Raw genomic sequence first — 23,930 nt, 5'->3', positions numbered from 1 at the left:
CTCTTCCTTCATCCATCAATTAGCCGCTCTTATCCTACGAAGGAATCGGTTCTTCCTATCCTCGTCGCGTCGGGATCCGTTATCGAAACAATGGCTGTCCATTAATACCACAGCATTGTCTTGTAATAAACGCTTGGAAACGCAGAACAAGCCGTGCTTCGGCGAATCTGATTGAGTTCCTTTATCAAGTCCAATTAATAATCTGTTCTCCTATCATCTCCTATCATCGATTCTCCTTTCTCTCCTGTCCTCAATTTTTGCTACCTAAACAATAGTTATTCATCGACGTCACTTTGATGTTGTTACAAAGTAACATTGCCGCTGATAGATCAGACTGACGTTGAAATTTGCAGACTCGAACCTGGTGAGTATCTCGGGAGGGTGTCTAGTCGATAACATAGAATCCGTCGAGCACGGTTAATCCCAGCTCGATGATTAAACGACGTAGAGTCTTAACGTCGTTGCTGAAGGAAAAATCGATTTTCCTTCGACGAAGGAAGCTGCGCCTGCACCAGTCGGACCATTATCAGCTTCCAGTGAATTCCGCGTTGTTACGCCTCTATCGCCCCGTGTCCTTGCTGTGACCGATTCCGCTGTACGTGAAGTAAACCTCCCGCCAGAATCCTTGGCTCGCGAGAGAAACAAGATGCGTCGAAGAAGGGATCTGCCGAAGAATGTTGAAGTAGCAAACGGGAAGGGAGATACGAGATAGATAGAAGAGAGGGGTGGGATGATATTACTATCATTGAACCGTTACTCCGAGTTCGACGGTGCTGCCCGCAGACGGCTAGGGAACCGGAAAAGGTAAACGGCACAGGGTGACCGAGCGAGAGGGAGAAAGAGAAAGGGAGAGAGAAAGGAAAGGAAGACCGCGAAGGAGGAGGGAAGGTTCGCCGAGAGGGAAGGGTGAACGTGGGGACGAAGGGTGAAGGGTGCAGAGGAGAGGGCGCCGCGCGCGCGAGAGAGGGACGGATACAGATCCATCGTGCCAGTGGCCGCTGCGGCAAATCTGCGGCTCTCCACGATCCTTCGTCGAGAGATAGAGAGAAAAAGTGACGATTATTATTACATCGAGGCACCCGGCCTGGATTTGGGTGCCGTCGCGCCGTTCGCGATCGGCCGATCGGGTGGCCCGGAGTGTACCCCCGAATAAAAAGACCCTTCCCTACGGAGGCCGAGCGAGACCGATGAGGTGCTCTGAGGGCAATGGAACGAATTCCGCGCGATCTTCGTGTCGCTCTCCGTACGGTCCAGCAGCGGTCGATCTCGACCAGAGCGACTTGTGCGGATGCCCACCTTCGCCGAGGCTCCGCCGGTACGGGGATTGATTGATCGGGGAAGAGAGCATTCGAGGACGTCGATGCCAGTTGACGACCTCATGGCTCAAGTGGAAGGTATCCTCTCGTGAGAGCGAGTACGAATAACAGAGAATACGCGAAGAGAAGCGCGAGTAAGTGCGTGTAAGTGACATCGGAGTACGCATCGCAGTTTATTTCGGAGAAGGGAAAGAACGAGAGCGCGCGTTCTTCTCTCGTTGCTTGCGAGAGAGTTTTCGGCGCTGAGGACATTTGCGGGCGCCAAAGTTATTCGTTCCGTTTGATCGCTTCATAAGGAGGGTGATTAGTGAAGTTTGCCAAGATTCGCTGGACCGAGAAGGAGAAGATTGCGCGATACAGAATAGATAGATTTATCACGGGAGTGAGGCACAGTGTACGCTCATCTTTAAGGTCGGAGGGTGGCTGTAAGCGGTCCTGTGATTGGTTAAGCGTGTCCGCGGGAATCTTTTTCGCTCTGTTACGTACGCTAATTCGAGTTTATCAACTGACGTGACAAGGGGTAAATTGATGAGAATTTGCGGTTGATGGTCGTCGACCGATGTCACGCTTGTTGGGTGAGGATCGAACGATAAAGGGACTTGGATTGAACGGCAAAGTTCGACATCGCGATCAACCCTGCTAATTCGCGCGACAGGGTCGCGTTACGTCAGTCTGCGACGACTGAAACTAATACGAGGACTGCTACTATCGCTACTATATCCGTCGCCAATTCGACGGGAAACTTTCGCTCAACTCAATTACACCGCAACCGTGTCGTGTTCGCGCCTGCGAAACCCAAACGAAAGACGACACCGACCTACTCTTGGCCGTAACTCGATGCTCGTACTTCATGAGAGAGTTAATCGCGGTCCCGCGAACACTTCCGGGTTCTTCGTCGGGCTCGCGATTAATTTATGATAAGTGTGATAAGCTACCTCTGGTGTGGATTACGTCGCGCGCCGACGACGACGAGGAGGGAGTTAGTAGCACGGTTCGCGGACTCAGCGATTATAATATGGCGAGACAGGCATATTCTGTCGTTGATTAATATGCCAACCGTAAGAAGTATCAAGGCGGGATTTAAAATTCATATCGGTCGCATAATCGATAGTTTGTCACGTAAACTTCCTTTCTGATTTCGGTTCTGTCGTCGTGGAACTATTCAAAGATACTTATGTGAGCTGCATATCAAACGACATTGCGCAATCGAACGAAGAATTCATCCTGGTACTCGAGTAAGTGTTCCATCGATGCTTCGATGATAACATTAAGATTTGTAATTTATATAAGACTCGTAATTTTTCCAGATTAAATCGTCGCGACAGTTATAAAGGATAATAGCAGGCACTCTGGTTTAAACTGACACGCGCGCGCGCTTATGGCGCTCATTTAATCAGAATGAGATCTGAGAATCCGCTGACAATGCCGCTGCTACGACGACAAGACGGATCTGCGAAATGAAAACTCCTGACAGAAACAATGGAAGCGTCCACGCGAGCATGACGGCCTTATTCAGTGTCGCGGACGGCATGCTTAGGCGACCACAAACGAGTAAGAATGAAAAACCCCTTAGAATTTTATTGTCTTCCTTCCGCTTTATGTACGACGCTCCGCGATGTTCTCATCGTGTGTTTCATCGTGTGTTAACGAACGCATTTTATGAGCAAATGCAAATTTTATTTTAATTATATTTATAAAAATATATAAAATTCGTTTATCATAGATTTATTAGAATCAGAAATCGATGTGAGGAACGATCGTTTTGTATTAGCACAAAACGGTTCTCCACTACTCTGTCGCAAGCTATCTGTTATTTCAGCAATGTAATATTTCTTCTTTTATACGCGACCGTCCTTTGTACGCCGACATTCTATTCTTCCGCCTATATTAAATTCCTATTTTCCGGTAACGATAGAGCAGTATCGCTTCCTTTTTTCGTTCGAACGTGCCTCAAACGACGGCCAAAATGTCGATCAATGACGATAAATCCGTTGCGAGCGCGAATCTGATGAGACGTCGCGGCGGCCACAATATTGAGTATACAAACAATCGATTGCGAGAGGAGGTGCTGACGCAAAGTCTTTATTCCGCAGCTCGTCAGTGAAACGGAGAGGTGTCGTCGTCTGTTGCGGTGGAGCCAACTTCCTGCTCTCGCCCCGAGGCGAGAAGACGATCCGGACGGAACATCGGATAGACACCGATAAAAGGACGGTGTTATGTTAGTGACAAGGTGTCACCCTCTAGGAGGGCACATATTACTTGCCCTCTTCCTCTTGACGGGGTGTTTCGCCTTGCTGTCACGAGCAGTCGCCTTCCCGGATTGGACCGACTGCCCCGCGGTATGTCGATGCAAGTGGACTTCCGGCAAGAAGTCCGCTCTGTGCCCGGACGCCGGCCTGACATCACTGCCGGCGTCTCTCGACCCGGACATGCAAGTTCTCGATTTGTCTGGCAACATGATACCCGCGCTACAGGCGGAGGTATTCAAACTGGCCGGCTTGGTGAATCTGCAGCGGGTCTTCCTGCGCAAGGCCGGCATTCACAGGATTCACGCAGATTCCTTCAAGGATATGAGGATACTCATCGAGATCGATTTGTCGGACAATCACGTGACGACCCTGGAGCCGGACACATTCCTCGGGAACGAGCGCCTGCGTATCCTGATACTTAGCGGGAATCCGCTCAGTACTCTGCGTAATCTACAATTTCCCGTGCTGCAGCATCTGCGGAATTTAGAACTGGAAAAGTGTTCCTTGACTGAGATACACGGACAAGCCTTTGCTCGCTTGACCGGCTTGGAGTTTCTCAAGCTGGACGGCAACCAACTGGAATATCTAGAGTCCTCGGTGATTTCCAATCTGTCTAGATTAAAAACCGTATCGTTGGACGGCAACCGGTGGAAATGCGACTGTAGATTGCGAGATTTTCGCATCTGGCTCATCCCCGACGGTCCCAGCAAGTTGTACTCCGTTCCACAAATCTGTACGGGTCCATCGAGATTGGCGGGTCGTAGATGGGAAGACGTTAAGCCCGTCGATTTCGCTTGCGAGCCGGAAGTATTTGTTCTGGCGAGTAGCATACAGGAGGAGACCAATGGTAATCTCAGCTTGGCTTGTTTGGCGTCTGGCGATCCCGAGCCGGAAGTCTGGTGGCAGCTAAATGGTGGACCAGTTAATGCTACTAAATCAACCGATCAATTATACAACGGGCCTCTCGTCGTCTATTCAACGTCCGAACTCGGTGCGTCTTCCAAGTCCAAGATCGTCTCCGATCGATGGAGCAACCTGACCGTTTACAACGCCAGCGACAGCGAGGCCGGCGAGTACACCTGTTTCGCAAAGAACATCGCCGGCGTCGCCCGGGACACGGTCAGCGTCGCGATACCTCGCGTCTACACGGCCCCGACTCTCTCTCAGAGTGACAATTGGCTCCTCTGGGTGAGTCTGGCGGGAGGCGGCGCGGCCGCCGCATGCGCTTCCATTTCGGCGGTTCTTTTGGCCCTTTGCTTGTGCGGCGGTAGCCGGCGGCACAGAAAGCGCGAGAAGATGAAGCTGCAGGGGAGCAGTAGCTTCGGCGAACAGGAGAAGAAACTGCTGGACCTATCCGTGACCACGACCACGACACCCGGCAACAGCAATGACCGCGGCAGCGGCCACGGCAGTCTCGGCGAGGCCTGTAGCACAGGTGACCTCGAGCTGGCTGAGCGTGGCTCCATATGCGACCCCATGGCCGCGGCTGCCGTCACCGTCGAGCGGCTGCGACCCGCGGACAGCGCGATGAACACGATTCGCGCGGTTCCATGCGCCGCTGCCGGAAATGTATTTCCGCCCCCGCCGCCGGAATTCACCACCGGAGTGCTGCCGACTGGCATCTTCGGCAACATCTTCATCTCCGTGTCACTGCCGCAGGACGCGTCGTCGGAGCGCTGCTATCCGGATCTCCTCGACATCCCCGTCCATGCGGTCAGCGGCGCCGCGACGGCCGTCACAGCCAGCGGAAAGATACCGTTGATGACGTCTGCGGCCGTCAACGTTTCCAGCTTCGCCACGCTACCGCGCCGGGCCTTACGTTCCGCCGAAGTTGCCGGGGCCGGCTCGCCTTACGATAATATGGGGCCGCGAATCACGGCGAACGGCAGTTCCGCGTTCTCCTTGACGGACATAGATCTGCGATTGTCACCGCCACCACCGCCGCGGATCATTCAACCGCCACACGAATTCGTTTCCCTCTAAAGCAGGGGGGGGGAGGGCTCGTACCCGCATATTATCGCGCCTACTAATTTCATAATCGATAATATTCCGCTAATGACGTTTCCCCGATATACTGCGGAGTGTCCATTATCAGCCGGATGTTATTAGATGTGACAACAATTAGCGCGCGGTAATATTGACTGTGTCATAGGAGTCGTTCAAAGACTGACTCCCTTTCCGAACGCATGCGCGACCTTTGAACGAGTGATTCGTATACGATCCTCGATGAAGAACGTTTTTTTGTCATTCAATTGCTAATTTGACAATGACACGCATCACATTAGTTGTATCGAACATCTTTTATCCTAGCATCACATATGCTCATTGAGCCATCATCAGATCGCCGAGGACTTGGCGTTGCAAGAATATCGAACTCTAAACTGCCAATTAATTATTAAATCAAAATTTTTAAATAACGTTTGTTTATGAAAATAAATTACGTTTTTTTCAACGATTAAAGATTTCTCAATAAACGAATATTGCGTATCACTATTTATCAGAAAAGGTGATACAAAATTCAGTTAATAATTAGAGAAACGATTAATAAACTTGTTTTCCTCTCAAATAATTTAAATGTCTCAAAGATAAAAATATCTTGAATATTTTTTAAGTATTTTAAGCTTTTTGAATTTTTGTACTATGTTTAGATACTAATAGATGGGCGTAGTTTATTTAGACGATTTTTCGTCACGTTGAGAAAAAGCATGTAAAAGATTTACAGGAAATGATTAACGCGAATGGTGAATGTCGATGTACAATTTTGATGAACACTTGTGAAGGATCGCACGAATAGGTAATGATTGACGGATAGCCGGGACATCCCATGGGAAAGGACGAGAATGTTAGTCGTGATTAGACATTTCCCACGAGTACGGTCCACAAGTCGTTCTTCCCTTCGTGAATGCAGCGTGAATCTGGTGAATCGGCATGCAGGGAGAGGACCGAAAGGAAATCGATATTGCAAGACGTGCGTGTTACCAAGATTAATATACGGAACGTTCGATCGAGGGGTCCGTGGTCGATATCGACCACGACTGCCGGACACTTACCGAATATCTGTTTGTCTATGCTTGTCTGCCTGCCTTGCCCGCTTGTCCGGCCCAGCTTGTGCGGCCGCTTGTGCCCACAATGAATGCATGCGAGTGATGGATGGGTGTGTGTGCGAGAGAGAAACTTTAGATCTCCATAAAAAAAAAAAAAAAGTCTCTTCTAGTCTCCGCTAAATAATCCGAAGCGAGGCGACGTTTGTACATATTTCACGACTATTTCTTCAAACGATGGACTTTTTGGCTAGCGCGAGTCAAACACGCCGCGCATCTCACATTATCTTCCTCCCATTCATTCTCCAAAGTGTATCACTAGTTTGTTATGTACTCTCTACGTGTGTACATATTTGTTATTACATTACAACATTCGTGTACACGCGCGATCCGGACGTTGCGAATTGCGCGCACGCCGGCGCGTTATACATGAATAATATTCATTATGAACACTTTGTCAATTAATAAAATCATTGAATTTTACATACATCGTGTTACTGTTGTGTATTGTCTCATTGCGTTCGTTATGCACTCAGAGAACGATGTATCGTATCGTATTATGTTTGCAGAGTTTGATTATAATACTCACATTGGCATACATATAGACGCATTTTATAAAAAAAAAAAAAAACAAAACCAAGAGATTTTGGCATTGAAAAATTGAAACGAGATATGGTGTCGTTTTTCTGTACCCACTTTATATGCTAAAAATAAAACGAAAAGCTGTACGGATTATTTTTTTCTAAAAAATTCTACCTCTAATTGATTATGGCTTTCTATGTATTATGTATTAAAAATATCGTATCAAAGTTTAACTATATTGTTAGTAATAGGCTCTATTTGTACAAATTGTTATATGTAATCAAATAATTAAAAAATACGAACACAAACCACTTTCAATTTGAATTTTTGGAAATATACATATTATAAAACAAGTCAAAACCACTTAGCTTAGCGTAATATAAATTAAATTTTTTTATTTCCATTTTTTTCATTTTATATTCTTCATTATATAAACAAACATCAAATTGAGTTGTGTATTTTTCAGTAAAAATCTACACAGCCTGACAGCCTAATCACTTTAGAATCAGACTCTTTCATCAGAAAATTATTATTCGTGTTGACAAGGAGAGGATTGCGTGTAAGATTATAAATTGCAATATTTAAATACAGATTATGTATTGTGTTGCGTACAAAGTGCAAGGATAAAGTGGGTCGCCAACGGGGAAACGATCGAAAGCACACGTTATGTTCCTGGTGACGTCTTTGACAGTAAGTTTCTTTATTTAATTAACATCCGTTAAGTTTGCAAGGCAGGTGCTCAAAGCGTGAATAAGCTACAGGAAATTCGCGGTGTCATGTTCATTCTCGCGACCTAATCTTGGGGTATATCCTCCTTGGCCTTGAGTATTTCGAGAATCTGAAAAAAGAGATCAATCGTGTTGCGAGAAAACTGCACGTGAGCATGTGTTAAACACGTGGACTGCTTGCATTTAAAGATTAACGAAGTAGTGACATTCGACTTTTCATAGAGAAACGATTTATATAATGTCAAAGAATAGATGTCACGTGTATGACAGTCGATATCTATTGAACATTTGTAATGAGATTATCTATTTTGAAAGAATATTTAATTTAGCGAAAATAATATATTGTAATGATCAATACTTTCTATAATATTCAAAGATGTCGGTTCTCATTATTGCGAATATTCATGAATGTTTATATACATTCTTAGCATCGTGTAGTTAAAATGAAATAAAACATTTTCAATATTTCAATTTTAATAAAATCAATTTAACAAACAATGGATTGTTTTCATGTTTTTAATCACACAAACTGCATCGAAATTAAAAATCACAATCTAATATAAATTAATCTATTAATATTTATAATATAAAATTTTTAATCTTTTTATACATACCTCGCAAAATAGAATAATACAGTCGAGGATCGTTAATCTTTTGTGCGAAATGAAGATCTTTGTATCCATGAATATGATCGGGCATTAACCAGGAGCCGTCTTTCTGTAGCTTGTCAGCATATTTAAGCGCCATCGGTTTGTTTGCGTAATCTATACAACATACAACTGCAGTTAATAAGCCAAGATACGTATAGATTACGAAAATGCATAATATTTTATATTTACGTTTTATTATTATTTATTACTATTTATTTATACACAACAAACAAGATTCTGAGAAAGGTGTAACAAAGCTTGATAAATAAATTGACTCGTTAAAAACTAAATGTATGCCAGATATAATACTATATTGTTTCGCGTTAATACATTGATACAGTTGTTCGTTCGTATTTTTCCATAGATTTTACTCAATCCAATAAAAGCTGCTTTAATTAATAACACCAGATATTGATTCCAAATATGATATATTATATGTTTGCATGGTTTTGCATCCACGTAAAAATGTTTGGATGCTAAAATATTTTACAGCAATACGAAAAGCAAATCATCAACAAAACTTCAATAAACAAGTTACTCTTATTTTTATTCTAAAGTTTAGTTATAAAGTTATATTTGTTATATAAATATATAGCTTTTATACATATAGTTTTTATTCGTAAAATTTTACCTCCATAAAATATGTTAATTTTTATTTATAAAATAATAATTTATATTAAAAAAGTTCTCAATATATTTGTTTAGAACTTTAGTGAATTATTTTTATAGGAAACCATCCAAACCTTCATAATCAGGACCTAAGAGAGCGTCAGGATCCATGTCCACAGCGTAGAACTCAATGTCAGGATCAGATGATATATCGTGAAATCGATTCAAATTGCCCAAACTCGACACGTCAGATCGTCCGACTCGAGGCACTTGTATCATACCTAAAGCACGCTCTGATCTGGAGAAGCTTGACATTTCTGAATTTCGACCAATTCTAGGATACGGCACCAATCCAGCGGATCGCCTATCGTTGGCTTTCAACTTTTGACCCTCTGAAACATCGAGTGAGACAATGGGTAAGTAGAATGATACATTTTAAATTATTTCGAGTTGATCTCTTTTTAAGAGTTACAAACAACATGTGAATATAAAATTATTATTTTTTTAAGACTATTTATTTTCACAATCAATATTTTTATATTGATTCTGAAAATAAAACTTAATATTGTTGCGTGTGTGTTACATATACATGCCTCGTAAAGCCTATTCGGAAACTATTATAATTTATATATCGGATACACACACACATAAACACAAGATTATACATATAAATATAAAATATATGTTTAAGCATAAAAACTGTCGAAGAGTGAATAACAATATATTCTATAAAAAACAATCATCCATACTTTTTACTAAAAGTTTGAACAAATTTGTAACAATTTATTTAAATAAAAGTATACTGCAAAATCACACACATAATAATTTTAAAATTATAAAATAAAAATTAGAAAAAATGAAATTTGTAATCACGCTAAAGTATCGCAAAAGAATTCGAAAGACGTGTAAAATGCATTTAAAAAAAAATCTAAAAGAGATTATTATCTTTCACGATAGTCGTATATATATATATATATATATATATATATATATATATATATATTGTATTATGTACTTGTATATAAAATTTTTATATAAAAAAAGCGTATAATGTAAATCTGTATTATATAATGTATATATATATGTATATATATCTATAAAATGCCACATAAAAGTTATGAAAAATGTGCGACCCTCATGCGAGAATTTCTTGCCTCTGGCGGATTCAAACTGCTGGCCGGCCGAGCATCTGGCAACTGAAAAATAAATAAGATGTCGTCGATGTTTTTTCATCAGAGGTTGGACATCATAATCCTTAACAATTTAATTTACACTCGCACTCGTGGCGCTCAACGATTTCCTACGGGAATCTAGTAACAATATTTTTTTTTCCGCGTCGTTATAGCTTTTTTGTACTTAATTCCCTATTCTATTTCATTTTTACTTCGTGTCGGGAATTGTTGCATCAAGTTACAGTTTCTTTTTAGTAAAAATATATTAGTTAATGTTTTACTGTAAGATAATAAAAAAATGTAATTTTTAATAATGGATTAGATGCTATTTCTATTATTACTCATCTTATTATTTATAATTTCTATGATATTTTCCTTTATAATAATCTAAACCAAATATCTTAAGATATTCAACATATGATTCTCTCTCTCTCTCTCTCTCTCTCTCTCTCTCTCTCTCTCTCTCTCTCTCTCTCTCTCTCTCTCTCTACTGCTCTCTTTCTTTACATATTATTAAAATTATATTTGACAATCATGAATCAAGTTGAAATTCAAGAAACTCGATGTAAGAAAATGCTTATCTTTTATTTAAAAATTTGCTGATTGATGAAAATCGACTGTTAATGACTAAAGATCAAAAAATAAAATGATCTACAGCTTATTATAAATCTCGCGATATCGACTTACGATTGAGGGAGGTAGAAAATACCAGAAGCACCATGAGAGTGAAAAATCGCTTGTCCTGCATTTCTATGACGCCGATGATCAAAATTTGAAATAGTGATGCTGCAAAGCTTAGAATCGCACCGATACTGAATGCCTCCTGTTACCCGACGTCCGATTTTATACCTTGCGCCTCTACCGGGGTTGCGCCACTCCACCCGATCATGGAATTACCACCCCAAGGGGGTTGAACCCCCTTATCGCAGAGCCTCCGACTCGTTTCTCGCCCCTACTTCTTGCGATATATTTCCCGCGATCTACATAACAGACTGTTAAATCTTTTCCTAGTCAAAAATGAAAATTTTATCTAAAGTTTTTTTTATTTCTTTATTTAACGTTAATTGAAGAATTTATAAAAAAAACTGAGGTAAAAAAGTCATCAGAAATTTTTGATTTACTACAAATTTTTGTAAAATTTTTAGGATGGATAAAGTTATTTCTTTATAAAAACGATCAAATTACTTATCCAATCAAATATGTAATGAAACTGCAAACATTTGTGTATATTGATGAGTATATACTGTCAAACCAAAGATGTTAGCAAAACATTATCTTTGAAATATTGTCGGTGATTTCAATGTATAATAAATCAGTTTCAATAACAATTATTGCTATACTTCAAAGAAAAAAATTATTAACATTACGTACATTTACCTATAATAATCATATCGATTCAATATGTCGTTAAATCAAAGAATATATTTCATTATAGATATTTTTTTATCAGAGAGCCCAAGAGCCTCTATCTTTTTCACAATATTTTCCCTTCCTTTTCTCAATGTGAAAATTTTTAATATTTTTTCTCCTTCTTATTTTTATATATTATGTCAAATAAATGGTAACCATCATTTTATGGACAATGTATAATATAGAAGTATATATTATTAATTTTCATAACGCGGTTGATTTTGATGTATTACGCAACTCTTAGGATGGAAACCCTATTCATCAAAAAACAAATTGATCCCTAGACGCACTTTTGAACATTCCTAGCTAAAATGTGGAGGTGTCAATTATAGTAATTCGGTCAATGCTGACGTAGGCGTAAAAGGAGGCCACGATTACAATGCAGGATAATATATAGATTTGTACACGCGTGATGCGATTATCATGCGATAGATTACAATGCATTACTGTGCGTGACATTTTCTGAACATCGAGCGCGATTTTCCAAAGTTAGGATAATCTCCCGAACGTGAACGTGCTCGCGTGATATTTTCTTTTTTTTTTTTTTTTTTTTGCGTTGTTCCCTCGTTTATGCACATTGGATACATTGCGATTGTTTATCGAACACTAAAACTATGAATAGAAAAGGTTCCAATACTGGTAAAGCCATTTCTCAGTTTCAAAGAATTTATAACACTAATCCGTCTTAATTTATATATTTTTTGTGCCATCGGATATTTCCGAATAAATTTCTTTTACAAAAAATAGATAAATGTGAAATGATCAATACAATTGAAACTCACTCGATGTAACTGAAAATTAGACGAACCTGTAGCTCGTTGACTCACCCAAAGAGACAATGTGCATGCGATGTTGTCTCACGATTAATTTATCTGTGACAGATATAGTGTTCTTGTGAGCGTTTCATTTGTATGCGCCTACAAGCTCATTTAAATATAAAGGAGCGTCGATGAAGATCGTATCTAACATTTAACTAACTCGCTGTCTAATTAAATGTACACGTAGGGATATAGGGATATAGATAAGGAATACGGAGTATGCGCGTGTACATATATTTAACGAATTTATTTACTTATTTATTAAGAAAATGATTGATTTTTTCAAAGGTTTCGTATTCTAATTTTGTGTGCTTTTTACATCATTAAAAGAGAAAAAAATATGTATAGCTTAATATTTTCGTGAAAAGACCAGCGAGAAAACGAAGCTCATTCTATTCGTATTTATAAACATTTTACATAATATTGTCAGAAAAAAAATTAGTCAGATTTGATAGTAAAATGTCATTTTTACCTTATCTATTTTATATTATTTAGAAAAAGAGAATGTTATTTATAATATTATATTCTAAAGAAAAAGGAGATGAAGAATAGCAACATCATTTCTCGATTCGGAGGTGGCAAATCATCCGCCAAAGAAATTATTTTCCGCTCTAATATTCTAATTAGTAAAAATAATTAGTGACGCCCTTTACAGATAACTGTACGAAAATATAATATATCTCGCAATATTACGTCTCAACCTAAGATAAAATACAAAATCTCGTTTGGCGTTAATGGAATCATGAACCTTGAATATCGCGGAAAAAAAGAAATAATATAGAATAAAAACAGTAATAAAATAAAATAATACAATACAATAAAATAACAAAATAGTCAATAAATAGTAAACAAAATACAACAAAATAATAGTAAAAAAATAAAAAAAGTATTTGTACATTTATTGCATTCATTGAAAAAAATTTACAATTTAAATAAAGATATATCCTTTTGATTGTAAAAAAAACTTTTAATTTTTTGCTTTTTTAATTGTGTGTGTGTGTATTTTTTTTATAATGTGTAGGAGATTGTTTGGTATCTTTCAACAAGATAATGTATATATTTCTATATAAAGAAAAAATGGTATCTGATACTTCTCTCTATCTTATATATATATGTACGTATATGTTTTTTAAACCTGTAAGATACAATTAAATTTTCAGTTTCTATTTCCAAGATAAAAAAATCTTTATTATCTATCGTCCATTATTCATCGTTCACTTCTTGTAGGACATGTGTGACACTATACTTGAATAAGTTTGCATTAATCTTGTTCAATTTCTCAATCTCTTTCTTTAAATTCGTCAATTGCTTTAACAACTCCTCTCGTTCTGTAGAATCAACAGTATTTCCCACATAGGATTGAAAGTCCAGAATTTCTGCCGGATTTCGTCCTCTAGAAATGACTTGGATAACGTCATTCGAATCTTTGTCGTCTTCCGAGGTCCTTTGCAGATTACGCACCTCCAGGCGCGGTTCGAGAGTAGAAGCACGAAAGTTTTCGAACCCCTTCGCAAAAAATGCAGCTGTAACTGGCCCCTTGTGCTCAATCGTCCTGAGCACCTGCCGACTAGCAATATCCCAGATGTGAACAGCTTTATCGGTAGATCCAGACAGCAGAGTGCGACAGTCTACGGATATCGACAGGGCGGTGACGTGCGACTTGTGAGCGCTGAACACAGCTGTCTCCTCGTCCTTTGTCGCGTGCTTCTCGACTTGACGTGGCGGTTCGTGTAGATTACATTGGAATATATCACCGGTTATGCTGCCAACGAAGAGTTCGCTCTCACGAGAATTCACAACGATCGCTGTGAGTGGTACTTCAAATATTAATGAAACCAACAGAGCTCCGCTACCGATCTCGTAAATGTTGGCTCTTCGGTCCAACGAGACCGTATATAATCTCGAGCGAGCGCCACCAAAGCCAAAAAGCATATCTCTGATTGGCATATCATGATTAGAGAATGTATGAATGGGAGAACAATCTTGTTTGTTGTTCACTGTTTTATAGAGAGACCATACGAACAGGAGACCATCCTCACCGGCACTAGCAAACAGCGAACCGTCCTTGGTAATTGCCAGACAGCTAATAGGCTGATAATGCCTGACTATATTGGCTAATAATCTGCCGGTACAAGTTTGCCAGATGAATAGTTGTTGGTCTATCGAAGCAATTATGTAGGAACCGTTTGGTGTACAAGTCAGGGCATTCACCTTACCCGACATGTGCAGATGGATATTGGGCAAAGGTGATGGGCTATTCAGTGGCCAGATGTGTAAACGCGGTTTCGTGGCATCGGCGCCTAATATGTAGCTATCGCTCAGAAGCTGAAGAGTGCGATTTCCAAGAGCTGCCGCGTTCTTGAACACGGACAACATAGAACCATTCCGGGGATCCCATACCGCGGCGCTCCAACTTTCCCCGGTGGAGTCACTCGTCAGAATTACCTCCTTCGCGTCGGTTATTCGTGACATTTTAGAGTCTCGTGGTTAAAACACAGTGTAACAGCGTAATACTAGAAAAACATAGTAAAATACAGTGACGGAGAAGATTGGTATATCGGTTATGAATGTGAAAATTACCTGAGTTCTGATTTCATAATTTTCTTGGAAAAATGTCGTCTTAAGCTCCTCTTGTTCCTCTTCTCGTTTTATGAATATGTCTATTGGAATACAGTTTCACGTCTTCAGTTAATTCTTAAATTCACGTCACCAAACACGTGGGGAACATACACAGACTAGGTTAGAATTCAAAGGTTATGTTGTGCCATCTTCCTTCTCCGATCTCCTTTCTTTGCACATGCGCAGTAGCAGTAGCAGGAAATACCACACTCTAGACAGCAGGCTGCCAATATACGCACGCTATATTTCCTTCACTTCCTAATTGCTCCCTATCCTCTAGCTATATATTTTTCGACATAGACTACCGCACGTATCGGAAAATATTTATATATGTACTATCAGCGAAAACGGAGCTGTTTATAAATAGTATACATTACATGACATTTCTAAGAGAAATCAAATTTCCGAGTACATACTTTTTTTTTTTTTGTTAATGGGCACGTTTGACCGGCTTTGAAATTCGCGGCTTCGCAGAAACATCAAAGGTGAGAAAAATAATAGTCGAAAAGGCGATCTTGACCATCTTGATTAATTGCTTGTGACGCAACAGCACGGCTGCATCAACATAAAATTTGCCTTGTTATTGTTTAAGCTGGAATTGAAACAACTCGTCGAATCAGTCAGATTATGTTGCATCGTGATTTCGCCAAGATTGCTTTTTCTTAGCGTCAAAACTATCGGGGCGTCTCTCCTCAACTCGTTTTCACTCGCTCATGGGATTTATCGACGATGAATTGCAAGAAGTATCTCAGCTCTGTCACAATGTTGTTGACGGAAGCCGCCTCATCTCTTGTGTGCGGAGCATGGTTCGCGTCGAAATAACGTAAGAAAACTCTACATTGTGTCTTTATTACTTTTAAGATCGAAATCCTTTTGTCATCATTGTACTTTCATCATTCTTTGACCTTCTTACCCTGTAGGAAAACATCGTTCAAGCAACTCGTCGTGTGCATCCAATTCCGAGAGGATTATCCCGCGTCGCCACTGTTTATCGAGTTAAAAAGCAAAACTCTGTCTGCAAAGCTACTTGATGGACTAACAGAAGTCTGTGAAAAAGAGTGCAAGCGTTTATTGAACAAAGCTCAGGTTCTTTTATTTAGATTTATAGCTAATAATTTGTCACACATAAAATTTATATTGCCTAAATAAATCAATTCTCTCTTGTAGGTACTGCTGATTTTAAAGTTTATCAGAAATTTTATCGAGGAGAATTCTCTCATTTGTTGCTACGATGAAATATCAACCTTAAAGAAACTTCTGGGAGACAAGGACGAGTTAAAATTGAAGCAGAAGAATTCTTATATTTATCTAACATTACATCAAGGTTTATATCATTTTAAGACCAAGCTTGAAATTCCGAATAATTATCCCATCAGTTGCGTGATGTACGTTTAATTTTCTTCTGTAAAATTCAAACAGCAAATTAAAATTCAATGGTACTAATTTTTATATCATTTGCAGATTTGGTGATGTTGATACAAATTTTCCACCATTATTTAAACGCTATCTAGTTGGACAAGGAAGAGAATTAGCAAGACAATGTGTCGAGGAACCATTGAAGAAACAAGCTCAACAGAAACCATTTACTCCATCGCCATCATTAAACAAAGTTGCTTCCTTTCTTATAAAGTAATTCTTATTTTTACATCAGTATACTTTTTAGTTATAGCTTTGTTTTAAATTTTATGATTTAATTTGTGCAGAACTGTAAAAGCTTTTCCACAAGAACCTTGTCAACATTGCAAAGTAATATGCTTGCCAGCAAACCCAGAAGAAGTTGTAATCGACGAACATGCAGATTTTCACGCCGAAAGACTTTACTGTGGTCATCTTTTCCACTTGAAATGTCTCGTAAAATACATGAAGACTCCGCCATTCCATGGTAAAACAAGAATTTTATTTAAATATCAAATTATCATGTTACAGTGAAAGGTTTAAAAATTTTCCTTTATTTTTTAATTTTTTATTATAGGGGGTAAGAAATGTCCAAGTTGCGGTCAACGCGTGTATCATGACAAATGGGGATTAAGTGATAAGCTTGCAGAAGCTCGTTGGGCCCATCAACAAGCACGAGCAAGAGAGTTAGCAGAAGTTGAAGATTTTTTCAACTGAAAAACCCTGTATCAAGCAGATACTTGTGCTGTGAGTTTTATGATAAACTTTAAGCGCGATATGATAAAATGGAAGGATATAAAACATGGCAACTGACATTTTACAGAAAAGATTTTTGAGGAAAAATAAAATGAATAAAAGTATAAGAGAAAAAGAATCTCACTTCTAAAACAAAATTATGATTTTACGAAGTTGTAATTATTTCGAAATATTGTATCACATTTGTTAAAACAAGAGGTAAATAATGTTTTTGATTTTTTTTTTTTTTTTTTAGTTATATGGTAGCAGTTTTATATCTATTTTCAAATAGAAAATGTCAGTTACCAATTTTATTTGCATCAGCAAACTGAGAATGAAACCAAATCATCATTGTATTACAAATGGGCATTATCAGTGGGCTTAAAATAGTTGATAAGAAATACTTTTTACGTACTAAATGTATCAGCATAGTGTTATTTTTATATCTTTAGGTCAGGCTTATGTGTATGTATATACACGTGCTTCGAATTTTTTTTAATTTTATTTAACAGTTGCACTGACTCAGGATTATTTAGTTATTTAATTATCATTAAGAATTTCTGATTTGAACGTTTAATTTTGGACATTTTTACTGTAGAATTGTCATACATTTTTTAAGAAATATAGTTTTAAGCAACTGAAAACGATTTTAATAATAAAAATACAGCTAGAAGGTGACAGACGAATTAGGGAAAAGGAAAGATTATACCACTTTTATTAAAGGCTTTCTTCTAATCGCAATTAAAGATTGTAACTTGCACACAGTAATAACAAACAAAAATCTGGATAGTTTTTTGGAAATCTTACATTATCGCGACGTATAAAAAGAAAATCTCTTTAACAAATAAGAGATTTATACATCTGTATCTTATGAGAATGCACAAACATTGCAAATATTCAGTATAGAAGAGCCAAGTGTAATAAAAAAAATATATATGGGAATAAATTTTATAAATTCAGGAAAGACAGTACGTGTTTTGATTTCCGATACGTTCCGTATCTAAATTCATCTCGTATATTATAAATGTAATTAATACTTTTTGATTTCGCGACATTTTGATCGATCTTGTGTATCACGTATAGGAAGCGAGCCAGCTCATTTTTGGTGATATGTGGATGTACACGATTATATAATATATAATATAATCTGTGTGTGTGTGTGTGTACAGAAGTTATCTCAGAATGTGTGATGGTCTCAGTATGGGCGCAGCCTCGCATGTATGCACGAATAGTTGTGACCGTGTTCGTGACGTATTGATCCTCGGTACTGGCTATAGTGACATTGTCTCCGTCTCCCTTTCTCTCTTTCTCGCAGACTGGTCTCTTGTGCGGGCACATTTTCGTTTGTTCTGCCGCGTTTACTTTACCACCCCTATCCTGACAGCTAATGTTCTTTACGCGTGTGTTCATCGTGGGTGCAATATCTTCGGGCGCATATGGTATATTAAACCAAACGAAAATGAGAAAGAGAGAAAGAGGGTTCACATTGATGGGCCATTGAGAATAGATTCATAAAATTGTTTCTCTCCAGATTTTTTATCAAATTAGTTTCAGATAAGGTATCTCTAGAAACAAGAGACACGTATTTTTGTATATGTGCCTTAAAGCGAGGGTGGTTTAAAATTTAGCAGCTTCTCATAATTAACTCTATATATTCGAATCTAATAATAGTTTACTATAATATTTGTGAGAAATGATTCAAACAAAAATGTATATACTATTCGAGTATATTTCATAATTACGATAATTAGAAAAACTATATTTTTTTCAAAAATTGATAGGCAAATTTGTAGTTGAGAGAATAGCTCTTAAATATTTCATTGCTGAATCATCCACAGAGATACAGAAAAACAAATAATTAATTAAATCTTTTTTTTTTCTAATTAAATTTACCTGCATAACAATTTTTAGTTAATTCATAGTTCAGGGTATAGTTCAGGGTATGTATTTAAAGTTGTCTTATAAATATTTATTTTTATTTATTTATAATATTTATTTTTTTCAATATGATTATTTGAATTAATCATTCATCGTCCGTTGAATTAAATTATTCACACTCTAAAGAATATTTTAAATTGATTAATTTATAATTTATATTTCTCTTGAAAGGTTTATTTCAGCATCACTATTATTATTTAAAGTTACAATTTATTTATTACACATTCCAATATCTTTTCTACTAAAAATATTGATAATGAAGAAGAAACACCCCCACTAAAAATCATTATCTTCACCTTTTACATAAATAGTTTTATCTGAATAGAAATTTAACTTGATATTTGTCGGGAAAATGACAAATAAAATATAATAGTCGACTGTTCTTCTCGATATTTGCAACAGTATATAATAAATAGAATTCGCGTGAATATGTCGATTCCCAAGGGCGATCGACTAAATTTTTCTCCCGCCGCGTACTCGCATTTAGTTCTGGGAGACAGCCAGGCAGACTAATTCCCAGTTATCGATTCCACGCATACGTGGAAACGTATGCTCGCGTCGTACTCATGTAGGGCGGACTCTCACGGACCGTTCCTTACACCTGACCTGACCGAAACGCATTATGACGATGAGTTACACAAATCTTACTGTATCTTCGTGGTCTCACGTAATACGACCAGCACGAAAACCGTTTCCGATTGTGAGAGAAGAGCGACATTGATGTTGTTTGCATTGTTGAAAAGATTTCTGGGTCGATGGATGCACCGCGAACAGAACGTGACTGCAAATTTCACGTGTCACGTGCAATTTCGTTATTTCAGCAGCGTTATTAGTTCACGTTTGTGCTCGCATTAGGGTCGATTCCGGTCATATACCTATCTATGTGTTTGACTGTTCACCGGCTACGGGTTTGCGAGCGATTGCGAGGGGTTTCCTCGATATATGCACCTGGAGTCGTTCACACCGATTTATCTCGCGCTAAGAATAGCCCGGTATTTCTTTTCCATACACGATTGTACGGAAAGAGAGAGAGAGAGAGAGAGAGAGAGAGAGAGAGAGAGAGAGAGAGAGAGAAAAGAGGGAGAGAGAGAGAGATACATTAATATTTATTAATTATCAATGTGTAGAGATTAAATAATATATTAACATCACACTGGTATCATAAATACATAAATTTATTAAAATCATGAAATACTCGGGAATAATTTTAAAACATCAATTATTGAATTAGTCAATTAGTTTGCAATGTTATTCATCAGAAAATATTGAATACGATCGATTATCGATTTAACGAGTATTTTAAACGATAATTAACGAGCGTCGACGAGCGTAGTTAGGTAATCGAACAGTTGCATAATCAATCCAGAGTTATACAGGCGACACAAAAATCTCACGGATCCTTGCGAAGCAAGGGTAATGTATCTTCCGGGTTCTGGTGTGTGAAGCAAATCGGCGTGTTATACACACGATACACCTAATAATTACACGTGGGACAGCTTTTGCCGTAACGCTTTGCGGATCGATAGCCGGGAAATGGCCGGAAGCCAAGTCCGACGACGATGTCGTTCCAAGTTTTACTATTGTCACAATGCGTAGGAGAGGGAGCTAACCCCTTTCGCGAGTGTCCCACTTATGTATCAGTAACCCCCGACGCACAATTCTCCTTCGCCCACTTCGCGACTGTCTGTAAAAGGACGATCGAAATGCTTTTCATCCTTTGGATTAAAATGCGATCCACTTTAAAATGATGCCAAAATCTTACTCATTCACACATTCGCCGCAACAGATATTAAATTGTTCATTGATATTCTCTGATATAAGAGACGTATTCGCTCGATTTTTGATACATTCTTTTTCGCGTGGATGTTGCAACGATAATCGAGCGAATCTCGTCAACTGCTTCAGCTTGTCAGATAATTTTGAAAGAAATCTATCGAAAGAAAATTTGTTCGTTCGCGCTAAATTATTAATACTAATTAGTAATACTATTTTAATTACAAATTATTAATACTAAAAATGTATTAATTGTCAATATAGAGATTAAATAATATATTAACATCACACTGGTATTATAAATACATAAATTTATTAAAATCATGAAATACTCGGGGATAATTTTAAAACATCAATTATTGAATTAAATTGTTCATTGATATTCTCTGATATAAGAGACGTATTCGCTCGATTTTTGATACATTCTTTTTCGCGTGGATGTTGCGACGATAATCGAGTGAATCTCGTCAACTGCTTCAGCTTGTCAGATAATTTTGAAAGAAAATCTATCGAAAGAAAGTTTGTTCGTTCGCGCTAAATTATTAATATTAAAAATGTATCTGGCTTTTATCGAGACGTTTACTAAATAAATGGCCTATTTAGAAGTGATACTTATTGTAATACATTGTTAGCATGTGTATATTTTTACGGTAAAAACAGGAAATTTATGCAATTCCATTATCACACTTTTGACAATGCAGGTACACGCGACTCGCGACAAAACATGATTTTTTAGTAATTAAACGTATTTTCTCGGATGACAATTATTAACTTAAATAGTGATTCATATTGCAGTTAACAATTAATTGTAAGATGAATTGAAAGTTGTCAGATATAATATGTATATAAACATCTTAGACTTTGAAAAGGAAAGACGATATCGCCTGTATATTATAAGAGACATTTCTTACATTAGCAATCGAAAAGTCGACGGCTGTAAAAGTTGAAAAAAAGAAATGGACATCGTGGCGCGTGTCGATTTAAAAGCATTTCTTTTGGAAAGATTGCTCGCGTGACACAAAAATTCATGCATTTCTTTCAACGCGAACAACAGTGATCCTCGTCGTACCTTGAGGAGATATTTCAGAATAACGGTACCGTAAATGACGCGTGAAAGCAGCTGTCCTTCGTGTTTTCCGTCCTCGACCACAACCATCTATTTTTATTTACTTTTGCGACGATTTAAGAGAGATACGAAATAATTGACGTTAAAAAGCGAAAGTACAATGGAACATTGATTATTATCGAATACAAAAACGATAATTTTTTTGTTTTATTAAAGAGAAAAAAAAAACATCAAAAGTAAAAGATAAAGTGGAAAAAAATTTCATTATAATGTGTGTAATTTCACGTTTGCCGCGATACAATGTAATATTTGCCGCAACTGTCCATCGCAATCGTAGTCCATCTCGCATCTGTTTCTACACCGCTCCTCTCCGCTTCCCCTGCTGCAAAAACCAATTTTCCATTTCAAAATGGGACCTCTTTGCTACTTCGCGAAAATGGGAAATGTTAATCTATAAGTGCATCTCTGTACGCACGGAGATCAATCATGAGTGGTGGAGCCACGCGAGAGAGAGAGAGAGAGAGAGAGAGAGAGAGAGAGAGAGAGAGAGAGAGAGAGAGAGAGAGAGAGGACGAGAGGGGAAAGGGGGAGACGTAAACGAGGGTGAAAGGAGGCCTACACGTCCGCGGGGTCCCGCAACAACAAGTTGCAGCCACCTGGCGAGGGTGATGCCGGCCACGCGGTAGATTACCCTCCAGGTGCTCCCCCTGCGAAACCCCCTGCTTCGCGCTGCGTGTGCCTGCTGGTCGACGACGACGATGATGATGATACCACCGACGCCGCCGCAACGTGGTGCGTGAACGAAGCAGCACGAAGGCAGGATACGCACGTAACGGAGGAACCGCTGGCGTCTCAAAGAGCAAGGCGCGCGATATCGCGTTCGTTCGGGGACACGCGCGAATCGACCACGTCCGAAATCGATACGCACATCTGCCGCAACGGAGCAGTCTATTGACTCCCGCTGGTACGACGGTGATTCCATGCGAATTTTGGAAGGCTTTAGCCGGCAAATGCAATTGTCACTGCGAACGTTAATAATTTGTGCAATCTATCGGAGTATTAGTATATTTTTTATCAGCTGCCAAAATTGTTTGATTTTTTTTTTATATTAAATATTAATTCAATTAAGAATCGAAATTTGTGGGCGAATATAATATTTCTATAAGATATAAATAGAAGCTGTGGAAAGAAAAAAAAGATTATTTTTTCGAATACACACAAATCAACATTTACAAAAATTGTTATTTCAAATCAGACATTCTATGGTTTATTTTTTTCTGATGAAAAATGCAAACCGAAGAGAAATATAAAATTTACCACAATTATGTGCAAATATTGTTTACTGGCAATGTTTCATGGAATGAAGAATTTTCGGTTAAAGATGATACCCTTGTTAGTTCGAAAGCACTTTGCAAGCAGTAGTTTTTATACGTGCTGCAAGAATCTTGCCAAAAATACGCGAAACGATAAAAGGAGATTGTAGATCGATTAGATGGACTGCAAGGATCGCGAAATAAGATTATAGTTATCAGATATAGATAATAATAACTTTACGATCTTTAGATATTCATATATTACATAATAATGCACATATAAAAATTTGCAACGTTACTGTTAAGAGACGTATAAATAAAAAATTATATTACTTTTAATATATTATTCTGTGTGTCGTACGCGTTTGAATGAGAATATTTTTCAAATATTTTAAAATTATCTGTGAAAATTGAGATATACCAGCAGAAACGTCCTATATACAAACTTGTAGTAGCACATGCAATTCTTATCAAAATGTAGTTGCATTATGTTCTCTACTCGGCGTTCTGTTACTT

General features: G+C 38.3%; 4 protein-coding genes across 9 annotated transcripts; 2 read left to right on the top strand and 2 right to left on the bottom strand.

Annotated features, from left to right (window-relative positions):
• Positions 1 to 140: 140 nt before the first annotated feature.
• On the top strand, positions 141 to 7,489 carry LOC140666439 (uncharacterized). The gene is made up of 3 exons (XM_072893597.1): positions 141 to 2,551; positions 2,624 to 2,867; positions 3,410 to 7,489. The coding sequence occupies exon 3, from the start codon at positions 3,533 to 3,535 to the stop codon at positions 5,546 to 5,548; it is 2,016 nt and encodes a 671-aa protein (XP_072749698.1). The 5' UTR covers positions 141 to 2,551; positions 2,624 to 2,867; positions 3,410 to 3,532; the 3' UTR covers positions 5,549 to 7,489.
• Positions 7,490 to 7,768: 279 nt separating this feature from the next.
• LOC140666450 (CAPA peptides) lies at positions 7,769 to 11,354 on the bottom strand. Of its 6 annotated transcripts, none has more exons than XM_072893622.1 (5): positions 11,035 to 11,354; positions 10,309 to 10,371; positions 9,310 to 9,567; positions 8,531 to 8,695; positions 7,769 to 8,026 (listed from the first exon to the last, which is right to left on the bottom strand). In XM_072893622.1, the coding sequence occupies exons 1-5, from the start codon at positions 11,093 to 11,095 to the stop codon at positions 7,944 to 7,946; spliced, it is 630 nt and encodes a 209-aa protein (XP_072749723.1). In that variant the 5' UTR covers positions 11,096 to 11,354; the 3' UTR covers positions 7,769 to 7,943. The 6 variants fall into 6 exon arrangements, with proteins under 6 accessions (XP_072749723.1, XP_072749726.1, XP_072749725.1 ...); XM_072893625.1 differs by having other exon boundaries at positions 10,330 to 10,371; positions 11,035 to 11,350; XM_072893624.1 differs by having other exon boundaries at positions 8,531 to 8,680; positions 11,035 to 11,331.
• Positions 11,355 to 13,022: 1,668 nt separating this feature from the next.
• LOC140666443 (WD repeat-containing protein 18) lies at positions 13,023 to 15,367 on the bottom strand. The gene is made up of 2 exons (XM_072893608.1): positions 15,156 to 15,367; positions 13,023 to 15,088 (listed from the first exon to the last, which is right to left on the bottom strand). Exon 2 carries the CDS (start codon positions 15,045 to 15,047, stop codon positions 13,779 to 13,781), a length of 1,269 nt encoding a protein of 422 aa, XP_072749709.1. The 5' UTR covers positions 15,048 to 15,088; positions 15,156 to 15,367; the 3' UTR covers positions 13,023 to 13,778.
• Positions 15,368 to 15,524: 157 nt separating this feature from the next.
• Positions 15,525 to 18,288, top strand: LOC140666445 (uncharacterized). The gene is made up of 7 exons (XM_072893616.1): positions 15,525 to 15,679; positions 15,787 to 16,017; positions 16,115 to 16,280; positions 16,362 to 16,579; positions 16,656 to 16,823; positions 16,898 to 17,076; positions 17,167 to 18,288. The coding sequence occupies exons 2-7, from the start codon at positions 15,908 to 15,910 to the stop codon at positions 17,304 to 17,306; spliced, it is 981 nt and encodes a 326-aa protein (XP_072749717.1). The 5' UTR covers positions 15,525 to 15,679; positions 15,787 to 15,907; the 3' UTR covers positions 17,307 to 18,288.
• The last annotated feature ends 5,642 nt before the right edge of the window (positions 18,289 to 23,930 follow it).

The sequence above is a fragment of the Anoplolepis gracilipes genome, chromosome 6 (assembly GCF_047496725.1).
Source record: "Anoplolepis gracilipes chromosome 6, ASM4749672v1, whole genome shotgun sequence".
Classification (NCBI taxonomy): domain Eukaryota; kingdom Metazoa; phylum Arthropoda; class Insecta; order Hymenoptera; family Formicidae; genus Anoplolepis; species Anoplolepis gracilipes.
Note: the sequence above shows the minus strand (reverse complement) of the source record. Positions and strands in the feature narration are given on the sequence as shown.

What these genes read in the sequence shown, in the direction of transcription:
- LOC140666439 (XM_072893597.1), top strand. Translation starts at nt 3,533, where the DNA reads ATGTTAGTGACAAGGTGTCACCCTCTAGGAGGGCACATATTACTTGCC.
- LOC140666450 (XM_072893622.1), bottom strand. Translation starts at nt 11,095, where the DNA reads ATGCAGGACAAGCGATTTTTCACTCTCATGGTGCTTCTGGTATTTTCT. An exon ending in CAAGAAATTCTCGCATGAGG is followed by an intron (nt 9,568 to 10,308) that starts GTCGCACATTTT and finishes TCGATGTTTCAG; the next exon opens with AGGGTCAAAAGTTGAAAGCC. An exon ending in CTTAGGTCCTGATTATGAAG is followed by an intron (nt 8,696 to 9,309) that starts GTTTGGATGGTT and finishes TATTAACTGCAG; the next exon opens with TTGTATGTTGTATAGATTAC.
- LOC140666443 (XM_072893608.1), bottom strand. Translation starts at nt 15,047, where the DNA reads ATGTCACGAATAACCGACGCGAAGGAGGTAATTCTGACGAGTGACTCC.
- LOC140666445 (XM_072893616.1), top strand. Translation starts at nt 15,908, where the DNA reads ATGGGATTTATCGACGATGAATTGCAAGAAGTATCTCAGCTCTGTCAC. An exon ending in ATGGTTCGCGTCGAAATAAC is followed by an intron (nt 16,018 to 16,114) that starts GTAAGAAAACTC and finishes CTTACCCTGTAG; the next exon opens with GAAAACATCGTTCAAGCAAC. An exon ending in GTTTATTGAACAAAGCTCAG is followed by an intron (nt 16,281 to 16,361) that starts GTTCTTTTATTT and finishes TCTCTCTTGTAG; the next exon opens with GTACTGCTGATTTTAAAGTT.